At 35.8% G+C, this 13,107-nt stretch overlaps 1 protein-coding gene across 1 annotated transcript in view; it reads right to left on the reverse strand.

The window, feature by feature from the left end:
• Positions 1-3,893: 3,893 nt before the first annotated feature.
• LOC147064692 (T-box-containing protein TBX6L-like) overlaps positions 3,894-13,107 on the reverse strand; it is a 36,059-nt gene continuing 26,845 nt past the window's right edge. The window contains exon 5 of the mRNA XM_085957689.1: positions 3,894-4,490. Coding sequence (XP_085813815.1) covers positions 3,894-4,490 — 597 coding nt within the window. The remainder of the gene's footprint in view (positions 4,491-13,107) is intronic.

The following is a 13,107-nucleotide window of genomic DNA, read 5'->3' on the forward strand; positions in this document are numbered from 1 at the left end:
AAAAAGGATTTCAAGTTATACACATTTATGTTTTATTGAAAATCAATGTTTTTTTTAAAAAATATGAATTAGTCAAAAATCTTTATGAGAAAAAAATGAAAACTTCATAAATTAAATTTTAATAATAAATATGACCATAAAATGTAATGTAATAACAACGTAACTGTGTATATAAATATGTAACAAATTCAGATTTTTTTACAAGTATTGTAAGTTTATCTTTGACTTAAAAAAAAATATTTTTCTTTTTAATTTTTTCAGATACATATTTATTAATAAATACAGTTGAAATTGTAAATTATCAAAAGAATGTCTAAAATTGCAAGCTTCGTATATTTCCGCTAGGTGCTTCTGTTGGTATAAGCATCTCCCAAAACAAGTATGCCTAAAACATAACTCAACGTTTTTAAATAAATTCTATTCTTGTTATGCACAAAATCAGTTAATAATTATTCTTTATGAGCAATAATTCCATTGTAATCTTTTGTGATATTAGTTGTTATAAAAGATTCTATATTTTTATTCAATTTTAATTAGTTATTCAGTTCATAGCCACACCATGCAGTGGTGTATGCAACAATGTATAATTTCCTACTTAGAGCCTGTCCACATGGCGCGATTCCCATCGCGATTTACGCTCGAGAACCAGAAATGTCTTCCGTCCAGATGCGGCGATTGCGCGTTTGAAACAATTAGGTGACGTAATTCATTTTTGAATCGGCATACAAAACCAAACGCGAGTGTAGAAAAAAGCACAACTCGATGGTGATAGTCGGTTTCTATGAGATTTTGTATTTTGCGAATACTTCCAATACCTATTCCCTGGCACTTTACAACCTAGGTGACGTAATTTATTTGGGAGTAGCAATAAAAAGTCTCACGTTCGAGCGCCAAGTGGTCGTATTTCATTTTATAATGGCTGTAAACGCCACGATTGTCTGGCGTTTGCAGGCGATCGTTGCGCGAGAGTCGTCACACGAGTGCTTGTGGACAGCTGAATTGGGTCACATGTACCTGGACAACGCGCGATTTGTCACTCGCACGTAAAAACGCGCCATGTGTTTTGCTGATTGCAATTTATTTTTGATAAAATATTTAAAATTATAATTATTATATTTTCTTTTTTTGTATTTTAAATAAGAAAATTATTGATAAACGGCTGATTTAAATGGCTTAAAAGGAAACATACTTGTAGGTATATGCAGCCATTTTAAAGATATTCAATGTATCTTCAAAACATAACTTATCTCTTTTGACCTTAGTTTAATTGATGAGATTGTTTTATTTTTTGTTATTTATATAAAATTATATTTTTTATTTTAATAAAAATGTTATCCTTGTAAAATATTGTGTTTATTTGAATTTCAAGTATTATACCTTAATCCTTTTCATGATAAAATTCGAATGACCTGAGAGCCTAAGGGCCTGATGATATTGGAAGGTGAAGGCTAAATCTTAGAAAATTAAATGTTGGTATTATAGAATGGTACCAAAGGAGACTCTAGTGAATAAATTTATTCAATATTTGGACTATTAGATAAAATCATCTCCCTGCAATAATTAACAAAATAAGTATGTCTCTATATTTAATGCTTGCGATTTCTTCGCCATTTTCATTTCTCGATTCGAGATTCGAGAGTTCTCGTTAAGGGGCCGTCGATATGACGCCACGCTCTAGGGAGGTGGTTTTGATATAATGTGATGATTTGTGACGAAGGTGGATCAGAGAAAATGTGACTAAAATCTTTACATTCTGACACGTTTATAGCGCCATGGAAGGCGGCCGTGCACAAACCGCGGCTGCATATACATGGCGGGTGGAGATGGGGTAACTCAAACCGTTGTCACAAAGTAAACAAAAAATATAAAATGATCTGAAAACACAATAGGTATGTATTGAGGATGGGGATTTAAGGATGAATATTAAAAAAACATTTTTTTCCATTTTTAACGTCTAGGGGGGGTGTCAAAAATGTGAGGGGTAAAAGATAGACAGGGGGGGTAAAAGGTTATGTGTGTGTGGGGGGGGGGGGTTAAAAATAGCTGAAATCGCGTGACGTCATATGTGGACGGCACCTAATCAAGAATAGGTACCTATTTGACTTCACGAGAATTCGAGGTTGATGGTTGTTGGATTTCTCGAGAAATCGATATTATTTTAAAATTACATCTTGCCGAAAATTATTATTTTTTAGATCTTTCGGTCAAAATTTATTTTACCGGGAAATTCAAGAAAATCAGTTCAATGAGACCTTTATTTTTAAGCTCTTTTTCACCAAGAAATTTAACGAATCCCTGTTTTTTTTTTGCTATTTTATGCTCTTTTAACTCTTAACTCTTTTACCCTCAAATTTTAAAAATCACGATTTACGCCTAGTAAGAATGTCTTGATTTCTTGAGAATCCCATTAATGAGTTATCAAGAATGGAGAATTCTTGAAATATCGGAAAATTAATTTCTTGAGATGCGATTTCTCCATCACAACCTTTATCTATGTTACGTCTAAATTTGAGGTTTCTATGCAGCGTCTTTAGGGTTTATTAGGGAAAGGAATAATAATTTATAGAAAGCAATTTTTATAAGGTTTATAAATTTATTTATTATTCATAAAACATAGTCAAAATTAAGATTTGTACATTTAAACGAGGGTATCATGACATTTCTAAATTGGAAATCCTTATAATTGTATTGTCACAGTTTGAAGATACAATTGGAAAAGCTCAGCAAATTTCCTTCTAAGGCAATCTTCCTGAAGATTTATATTTACATGCATAGGTCATAGGAACTTTGTATTCATAAAGTCTATAGGTACATTTAAAAACATATATTTGCACTAGGTCGTTATTATTACATATTTTTCAATTTACAATAGTATCTATATATACATTAACAATAGGCATTTATTTATAAATTAGTCTCTTCTCTTGTTATCACATATTATTAGAAATAGTTGTAGGTATCCCCAAACATAGTATTAATTAATTAAATCATCTAAGTACATCATTGTCACGAGGTCTTACAATGCACTGTCTTTCCAGACAATGTTTAACATGAAACATCTACCTATCAATAATTATTTAAACAACGTTTCTTTCTTTAATGTCATGTATAGAAAAGAAGAACATTTTACAGATGCACCTCGCCTATTAAAACAAGCGCTATTAAAATAATTATAACAATTGGTTTGTCCATTACGTGATTGTGTTTGTCTGTGATCATAAATTGCATAATATATTATGAAACATGTGTTATTTATAAACATTCGCTGGAAAAACTAAAGTAAAATTTATTTATGTCAAGTTTATCTGCAGTTGTGACTAACTTGAGTTAAGAAATGGGGATACCTATTCACTATGTCAACTACTAAAATTATATAAGTGTTAATATTACTAATCAGTAACCCAAGAAGCAGGCATATTTGACTGATTTTATTTATTACATTATGTTTTCACGAAGACGTGGATGTCTTCTGGCAAATTTACATGTTGGTTTTTCAATGTCCAAAGTATGGACACAATCATCTGGGCGAATGTCCAACAACTATTTATTTAAAACACCCTTAAGTGTGACCACGATCCACACTGGATTGTAAAGCCAATGTAAATGATAACGAAACTCTATGGTAACATCATTTCAATAAAAAAGTTGAGGTAATTACATTGTTGAAGTCATTATTCTGAATGAGACATTATTCTTAAAAATAAAAAATAATACGGGAAACATTAACAGTAGAATATAATAATATTACATTATAATAAGGCATGTTACAGGTATCCAGGTAAAACAACCATTATAAACATAATATATTCAGGTATTCAAATACCTATTGTCTAACTATAGTCTATATAAATGCTAATATTGGTATTGCTAAATTATTTACTTTTATGTATGTATTAGTTTTCTCCTATAAGCGCCCTTATCGTAAAACTGCTACCTTTGGGCGGCGGTAGTGGGCGGCAGGCGGGGGTAGGCGGTGACTGTGGAGATGGTGGGGTAGGGCAGTGCCAGCAAGGCGACGATTGAGGTAAGGGAACTGAGGGCATCCACACACTTCCACCGTACATCACGCAACGCGCCCATTCGGCCAATTGAAGATATCTAGCTTCTCCGGGAGATAATTGACGGTGAGCGTATTCTGGGACAGGACTGATGCTTCTAGGTCGCGGAGATCCACTGGAGAAAGATGAACCACACGTTGACACGCCTGAAGATATAACGGACACTGTTGATCTTGGGGAGTCTTCAACCTGTGATTCTGAAGTTACCCTAAGATTTGGTGATTGCGTTGGCTCTTTGTTTTGTGTGATTTCTTTGGGTGCAATGTCTGAGGATGTATCTACTGTTCGGTTTTCGAGAGCAGGTCTTGAAAGGCGTGTATTTTCACCCACAAGTGGTGAATTGGCCTTCCTCTTGCATCGCCCTTGTCCGTATTCCCTGAAGCCTTTGGCGAACGGGTTGTTATCGATCTTCAACTTGGTAATTTGGTCATTCTGTGGACAAAGAGAAAAAATACAATTTTAGTAAAATATTTCGTTTTTAGACTACAAAATAAACCAATAAATAAGGGATCAGACAAGGGTATGTGATGTTATAGACGTCACCAGGCGGATGAAATGGTAATTGCTTGAATATTTCGCTTCAATCGACGAACCAAGTTCGGCGGATGTGCGTAGCAACGAATAATTATGGGCCAATATGAGTGGAATGAGATAAGGGAGGCCTTCATGCAACAGTAAATTGACTCCCACTGATGCAGTGACATCCTTAAATAGACTTCTGCTGTTTATCTTGAATGTTGTGTGAAATCAATATCCATATAATATGTTATCATATAATATGATATATTAGGTAAGTATATGAAACAAAATGCACTGTCTTCAACGTTATGACAAACATAATATCAATTGTTCTTTGAAAACTCTCACATGTGTATTAGCACCGATGTCGGAAAAATCTTATTTCCATGAAACGTGCTCTCACGGTTAACTGGCATTTAATATTCACAGAATGTGCCGCCCCTAAGCAGTGAATAGCATGCCTTCACTCACGGAGTCCCGGAGCGTAGATTAATTGTAATATTGTGTTCATTAATGTATCAATAATTGTGCCCCCTTACAACTTAAAATGTTGTGTTTTAAGAATTTTAGATCGACGGTAGTCAGAAACTAGTCATTTGGTCAGTGTATAACGTCAGATGGATGTAAATAATCAAATTGGGTAAATCCACCACTACTGATGATAATATTAATTTTATAAGAGTGTGACCACAAATAGGTCGGTGTAGACGTGATCCATTGTGTCAATTGCATTTGCGTTAGTTAGTCTGGATCATCTTTGGTGAATGACACAATTTTTCTTTCTGCCTTTTTATTTAAATTAATAATTTTAATTAAACACATCAGAGTAAAACCGGTAGACCCTTGGTACTTGTTTGATGTCGGCACGCGTATATAAAAAAAGCTTCCGCCGTCGAAATTATCTGGGAAACAAGATGATAATATCGGATTTCACGACGCGTCGCAGAAATTGCGGGCGGCGACTGGGGAGACGATTTCAGACGGAAATTTTAAACAAAGAGACGCAGCAATTAAAATTAAAACGGCTGCTAACCTTTCATGTCTCCAGTCTGCACATCTTTCCCGCCGAGGTAAAAGTGTTTTCGTTCAAATAAATAAATACAAGTGTTTGTATTTTTTTGCATGGCGTGTAAAATGGATCGGCGCCGGACGGTTCTTGTCGCCGGACAGAAATTGATAAAATTTAAGGCTCATTCACTCACTCTTTACTAAATGATTACAATTTTTTAAAAATGTGGTCTGGTTAATTTATGACAAGTTTTATAGGAGTTTCAACAACTATTGACGTATTATGAAGAAAGTAGGTAGGCATTTGAAAAATAAAATTACATCAAGTCGCATACATAAGTACCACAGCGAGGCTATTGTAACATATCACCTAACATCCAAAAAGAGCTATTTGTGATAAATATATTACATTTATCACTTTACCGTCTGAACTATCAAAAAGTGCTATCTCTTAACAGCCCCTCTGAAGGGTTAACCCTAACAGAATCCTCCGATCCACATTGTAATAATGGTAAATTTTAAAACTATGTTAATTTCTATATGTACCTAATTATATTTTTTTCTTTTCAGTGAGTCTTTAGTCCAACGCCATTTATTATAAAATATAACTCTACTTATATCACAATAAGGGCAATTTTTACATTTTTTGTCAGAACCCACCCACTTCTATTAAATTTGCATACTATTGTATGTAGTGGTGTATCATGTACCGATGTACCTATAATTATCAATTTCTAAGATAATCTAAATAATTACAAGATTAAAAGAACTTTTTATATACTTACAAATTTTTTTAAATTTTCTGTTGAATCATATAAACTTGACTTGACTAGCTTAAACGATCAAAAAAAAATGTATTTTATAGAAATAATACTGAAATGTCATTTTGACACCCATATTGATTCCCATAGTAATGCACGTATATATTAATAATTTAGTTGTTAGAACCCTAGCAACCAATAATAGTGGATTGGATTACGGATTTCTTTCGAAATAACTTTTCATACAAAACGGAATTAACTGAAAATAAATTTAAGTAATTATACTTAAAAATGGCTAAACTATTAAAAAAATGCATTGGCATCGTGTTCTGATATATTCTAAAAGTTTCAAATGTCTACCTAGTCGGGAAGTTAGTTAAAAATCGATTGCAAGATTTCTACCGGACAAACAACCACCGGACAAATAAGAATACGACCTAATAAAAATGTTGTAAAATAACATGAATCCTCAAATACCTAATACAATTATTTCACTCGTTTGGAATTTTTGGATTGTCCAATTATATAAGTACTTAGGTCGAAATGACAAATTTTGCATTTCTCATAAATTTACCAAAGACCACGGATATACAATTACGTAATATTCAATCTTATGTGGGATATCTCAGCGCCCTTTCCTAGTCTATTTTGATGTAGGCATCTATAATCTACGCTAGTTCTTATGTAGCTAGATACTAATTTCCTATTTATTCATATTGCAAATTAAAAAGACCCATATGTCTCACGAATAGAGTAGGCAAAGAACTACCAAAATTCCTGCAACTAATATCAAAGGGGCCCATGACATAACCGCTCAATCAACAGAGGATGGACAAATTCTTCTGGCATTGCAGCCACGACGAAATCACTTTGGAACGGTGTCATTTGAAAGTAACGATACCAACACCTAAACGAGTCGTCTGCACTGTCACAAGAATCCGACACCATTCTACAAGGTAGCTCAAAACTCAAAAAATGAACCACTAATACTATTATGTGCCATCACTGTCATCTTTGATATTAATAATTTTAGTTACAGGATATTCTATGTACGTTGGTAGTTGGTACTGATGGTAGTTTAGAAGTTATCAATTATTTTTTTTTATCGTAGGGGGGGGGCTCAAAATCTGTCAGTGTCCCAGGCCTCCATGTCCATAAACCTGCTACTGTGCATATGCATACCCGTAAATGGCGTAAGTGATTATGTTTTGCCCTTGTCGTAGATGTGTCTTTATCGATATCGCCGTGCTTATTGTGGGGTAAATAAAATTGAGAGCTATGAGGAGTCACCTCATGCGCGAACTGAATCCTTGTGCCAGGATAACGCGCCGCCCCGGATAATCCCGGCATAACAACACGCGGGGTCTTTGTACGAGATTGTACTTTACTGCCTCCTTTGCGAAACCACCGGCCGAATAATTTATTCGAACGCCTTTGTGGACGCCGACCATGGGAACCGACCGATATTGGATATAAGAGATCCTTAGATTGGGTTAGATTATTGGGATCAGATTGCTCAATAGGTTAAATTGTCGCCAGTATCGCATATTATGTATGTACATACTATATGATATATTTTGATTTCATTATTTGGCTTATAGTAAGTATATTTGGCTTATAGTAAGTATAGTAAGACAGTTTTCGATACACTTATTTTCAAAATAAACATCGTATGAATAAAGCAATATACCTACCTACTTACTAGTCATATGAGTCTTTCGTATATGTATATTATGTTCGTTTGTCCAATTTACATAAATTATTTTATAACTCAACGCAAATAAAATATCAAAAGTTTGCGTCGAAAAAACGTAGAAATAAAAGCGGCAATCGTCTGGTTTTTTGTACTTATTATATTGTATTAATACATATTTAACTTTTGACGAGTTATATTGTTTTTTTATTTATTTATTTAAGAATACAAAACATTGTGGACATAACAAATCTAAATTCAAGGAGTACACAACATGAGATTTACATTATAAGTCAAAAATTACTCTCACAAGATAGAGAAGAAGAGAATATAGAAAATAATAATAACAATAATAATAATAACAAGAAAAATAAAATCAAAACATACTTAAGTACAATTTAATACAGAAAAATACAGTTTCAAAAACAAAACGCAAAGTACATCATTGAAAATGTCTATGTCTTTAGGGAGCGCATTTACTAATTTTGCACACTTCGTTAATGGTGCCTGATAGGCTTGACACGAGGAAACGGTTCCGATCCAGAATAAATCATGGCTGCGACCACGTAGGTAATTGACAGGCGTATGTAAATTCAAATTCATCAGGACACCAAAATTGGTGTCGCGATAACAGGCAAAAGTGTTTCAAGAGCAGAAGAGACCGACGAGATTTAAGAGAATGAAAAGTAAGCATGCCTTGTAGAAAGGCAGTCGGAAAATAATCATCTGACGAATTGTCGAAAGGAAAATTGTTAAATGTCTTAAAATAAAGACATCGAAGAAATTTCTTCTGGACGCGTTCTAAAATAAGCTTATAGGAGACCTCATAAGGACACCAGATAATCGACCCATATTCAAGAATGCTACGCACTAATGAGACATTAGAGTGTACGTAATACATTTGGATTCTTAAATGGTTTGGATTGTCGCATGATGAATCCTAGAAGCTTACTCGCACGTAGAGCCGTATAACTTATATGCGAGTCAAAAGATAATGAAGAATCAAAAATTAGTGCATATACGAGTAGGAAGTATAATATCAATATGTACTAATATATTACAAACAATAATCAATTGGGTGGGCAAAGGCTGACTATGGCCTCAATGATGTATACCGATGCCAATAGGTATACCTCTAAAAAATGTTGAGACGCCACTGTCCAAGAAAGTCAGCAAATCCTATCTCTAGCCTCCGCGTGGCGTCCCCCGGGCAATGCAGATAATGTGCTGTATAACGCAACATAATATCTGTAGCTAATAGAGAAGGGTGCAAGGCGAAACTCTGGCGCCTTAAAACGAGAGACCTTTGGCTACGGGAAGGATCACCCAGACAGAAAAACCACACACCAACCCGTCTGGACAGCGTGGTGTGTTATGTCCAAAACCTTCATATGAAAACAAAAACTTCTAGAACCCGGCCCTCATTCTCCGGAGGCCAACCTGATACTGATCACGGCAGCGATCAGCGAAGGAAGGCAGAGGGTGCTAAAAATCCCCGGAGACCCGGAAAAGGCTGCCAACAGATGACCATTGCTACATATAACGCAAGAACATTGTCCAGCGATGCCAAACTTGTAGAGTTTGAAGAAGAGCTCCGGAATATCCACTGGGATGTTGTCGGACTCAGCGAAGTAAGGCGTAAAGGTGAGAGTATTATTACTTTACAAAGCGGACATGTGCTGTACTCCAAAGGAACCGATGAAGGACGCACGAGCGGTGTTGGATTTGTTGTCAACAAAGCCTGGAGGGACCGCATAGTCGAGTTCAACTGCATTTCTGACAGGGTCGCAAGCGTGATACTTAAAATCAATGCTAGGTACCGCATTCAGATTTTGCAAGTATATGCTCCGACACAGAGCTATCCTGATGAAAAAGTGGAAGAGTTTTACGAGGAAATAACATCCTTGAAAAATAAAAGTAAATGCCACTTCAACATCATAATGGGAGATTTCAATGCACGTATTGGATCATACCAAAGAGATGACGTAGCGGTCGGACATTTCGGACATGGCTCAAGGGATGGTAGAGGGGACATGCTTGTGGAGTTTGCTGAAACCAACAATCTTCACATCATGAATTCCTTTTTTCAACATAAACCTACACGTAAATGGACGTGGAGAAGCCCGACAGGAAGGACCAGCGAAATCGATTACATCCTCACTGACAGAAAATATACATTTTTAAACTGTAAGGTGATCAATCAGTTTAACACCGGCAGTGATCACCGGATGGTGAGATGTAAGATAAGATTGAACGTCAAATCAGAAAGATCCAAACTGCAGAAGAAGTCAAATGCTCGCGTATACCTGCAGAACAATACTGAATTCCAAAATGAACTCAAAAATGCACTATCGGCTTTCTTAGATGAGAACGAAACCGTTTCCCTATCCAACGCGGAGGATATAACGAATATTATTCTACAATGTGCAGAAAAAACAGGCGTAAAAAGCTCAGAAGTTACACCTTCCACCAAGCTTTCGAAGGCAACATTGAATCTTATGGAGCAGAGAAGGAAAACCAAGAGCGATAGACAGGCGCAAAACGATATGGAGTTTTCATCACTTTGCAAAACCCTCCGAAGGAAGATTAGAGAAGACCTTCGTAAATTCAATGTAAACCTCATACAAGCAATTGTGAAAGCAGGCAGAAGTTTAAACAAAAACAAGCAATGCTTGTCGATAGGAAAACGTCAAATCACAGCACTAAAAGCAAAAGATGGTTCTATCGTCAGAAATTGGGAACACTTGTTAAGCCGAGTTGAAGAGTTCTACAGCGATCTCTACAGTGATGACACTGACAATACGACTATAGACTTAGATCTTCAGAGAAATGGAAATTCGGAAGACCATACTCCCGAAATTACATCCTGGGAAGTAACCCATGCTTTAAATTACATGAAAAGTGGGAAAGCCCCCGGGGAAGACGGTTTAACGATAGATATCCTCAAAAAAGCAGGAAAGGATGCAAATGAAGTACTTGCACAATTGTTCACAGCCTGCATATGCAAAGAGGATGTCCCAGAGGTATGGAAAAATGCCAGCATTGTCATTCTTCACAAAAAAGGTGACAGAGAAGACCTAGCAAATTATCGTCCAATAAGTCTACTCCCTATTCTCTACAAGACGTTCACAAAAATTCTCTCAAACCGTCTGCAAAATGTACTAGACGAGAACCAACCGAGAGAACAAGCCGGATTTAGAGGAGGATACAGCACTATGGACCATATCCAAGTCGTCAGAGAAATCATAGAGCGGTACCAGGAATACAAACTGCCACTATGCATGGGTTTTATAGACTATGAGAAGGCGTTTGATTCGATAAAGAAATGTTCAATACTCGACGCACTCAGAAAACAAGGAATCCCTGGACGCTATATAAATATTTTCAATAATATATACAGTAGCGCAACAGCATCTGTAAATCTCCATAAACCATCGCGCAGATTTCCTATCAGCAAAGGAGTCCGACAAGGTGATACAATCTCACCTAAACTATTTACAGCTACCCTTGAAGACTTATTCAGGCAACTTGACTGGAATGACAAAGGGATCCCCATAAATGGAGAATACCTGAGTCATCTGCGCTTTGCCGATGACATAGTAATTTTCTCGCAAGACTCAGAAGACCTCCAAAGCAGAATGCAGGAACTCGCTGAAGTAAGCAACAAAGTAGGTTTGAAAATAAATGTAACAAAGACGAAAGTCATGTTCAACTGCTTTGCAGGCCAAAAAGAGATCCTCATCAATGGCACTCAGCTCGAACAGGTGAAAAGCTACATCTATCTGGGACAACAAGTATCTATAGATGGATGTATATTTGATGAAATTGTTCGCAGAGTAAAGCTAGGCTGGAGTGCTTTTGGCCGCCTGAATAATGTCTTCAAAAGTGACCTTCCACTGTGCCTAAAGCGCAAAGTGTTCAACCAGTGTGTGCTTCCCGTGATGACATATGCGTGTGAAACATGGACCCTAAGTAAAAGAGAGATCCAGAAACTTAGAGTAGCACAACGTGGTATGGAGAGGTGCATGCTGGGCATAACGCGAAAGGACAAAAAGAGGAATGAGTGGATAAGGAAGCAGACAAGGGTTTGCGATGTAATAGAGTTTATTAAAAGCCTTAAATGGAGATGGGCTGGACACATAGCTCGAAGAAGAGACAATCGTTGGACAAATCTAGTCATCCAGTGGTATCCAAGAAGTACAAAACGTCCACAAGGTAGACCTAGAGGCCGCTGGATCGATGAAATGATAAAGTTCTGCGGAAGTACGTGGCAACGCAATGCACAGGACCGAGAGAAGTGGAAGCAACTTGAAGAGGCCTTCATCCAGCAGTGGATAGATTCAGGCTGATGATGATGATGATGAATCAATTGAATTTGGCGTTATGGTGTGGTTCGTCGACTGAAAATTGGTCTAATAATAAAATTAAGTACCAAAAATGTAATGTGATATTTTAACAGAAATCTGGAATAATTATAATGTAACACCTACACAAAGAAATATTAGTGCCAAGTGAAAGCAATGAAGAAAAAACTTACAGCAGTGCAATGCTTTCAGAAACAAACAAGAATATTATATTATCTGGATTTTTAGTTTAATAATTAAAGAAAGTTACCTAGTACGTTATTTATATAAAAAATACAAAATAAATTATCATACTAATATATTAAACAATAAATACCTACTGGCAATTAGAAAAATTATAATTATTCAAATATTAAATAAGGTAGGTATTGCCTGTTAATAACATAACTTCAGTTTGCTTGCGCTATAAAAACGTATGACGTGTTCCCTGTAAAACATGACAGTTTCAAGGGTGTAACATACCCTACTTTAACCTAAGTGCAATGCACTATTTTGTTTACGCTTGCAAGGTAGAATGCACTTGTTCCATACAAACTGTAAACAGGTAAGTAGATAATAATAATGAATACATCCATATACCTAGGCAGTACTTATTATTTTGAATAGGGCTCAATTATTACCCGCAAAATATATTTAAGTGCGTTTAAGTATTACTCAAGTACTTAATAATAAAAAGCCATTTATATTTTATCGTTTTGCACAGG

This window comes from Rhyacophila brunnea, unplaced genomic scaffold (genome assembly GCF_057557595.1).
Source record: "Rhyacophila brunnea isolate RB1 unplaced genomic scaffold, BYU_Rbru_1.0 scaffold_7, whole genome shotgun sequence".
NCBI lineage: Eukaryota > Metazoa > Arthropoda > Insecta > Trichoptera > Rhyacophilidae > Rhyacophila > Rhyacophila brunnea.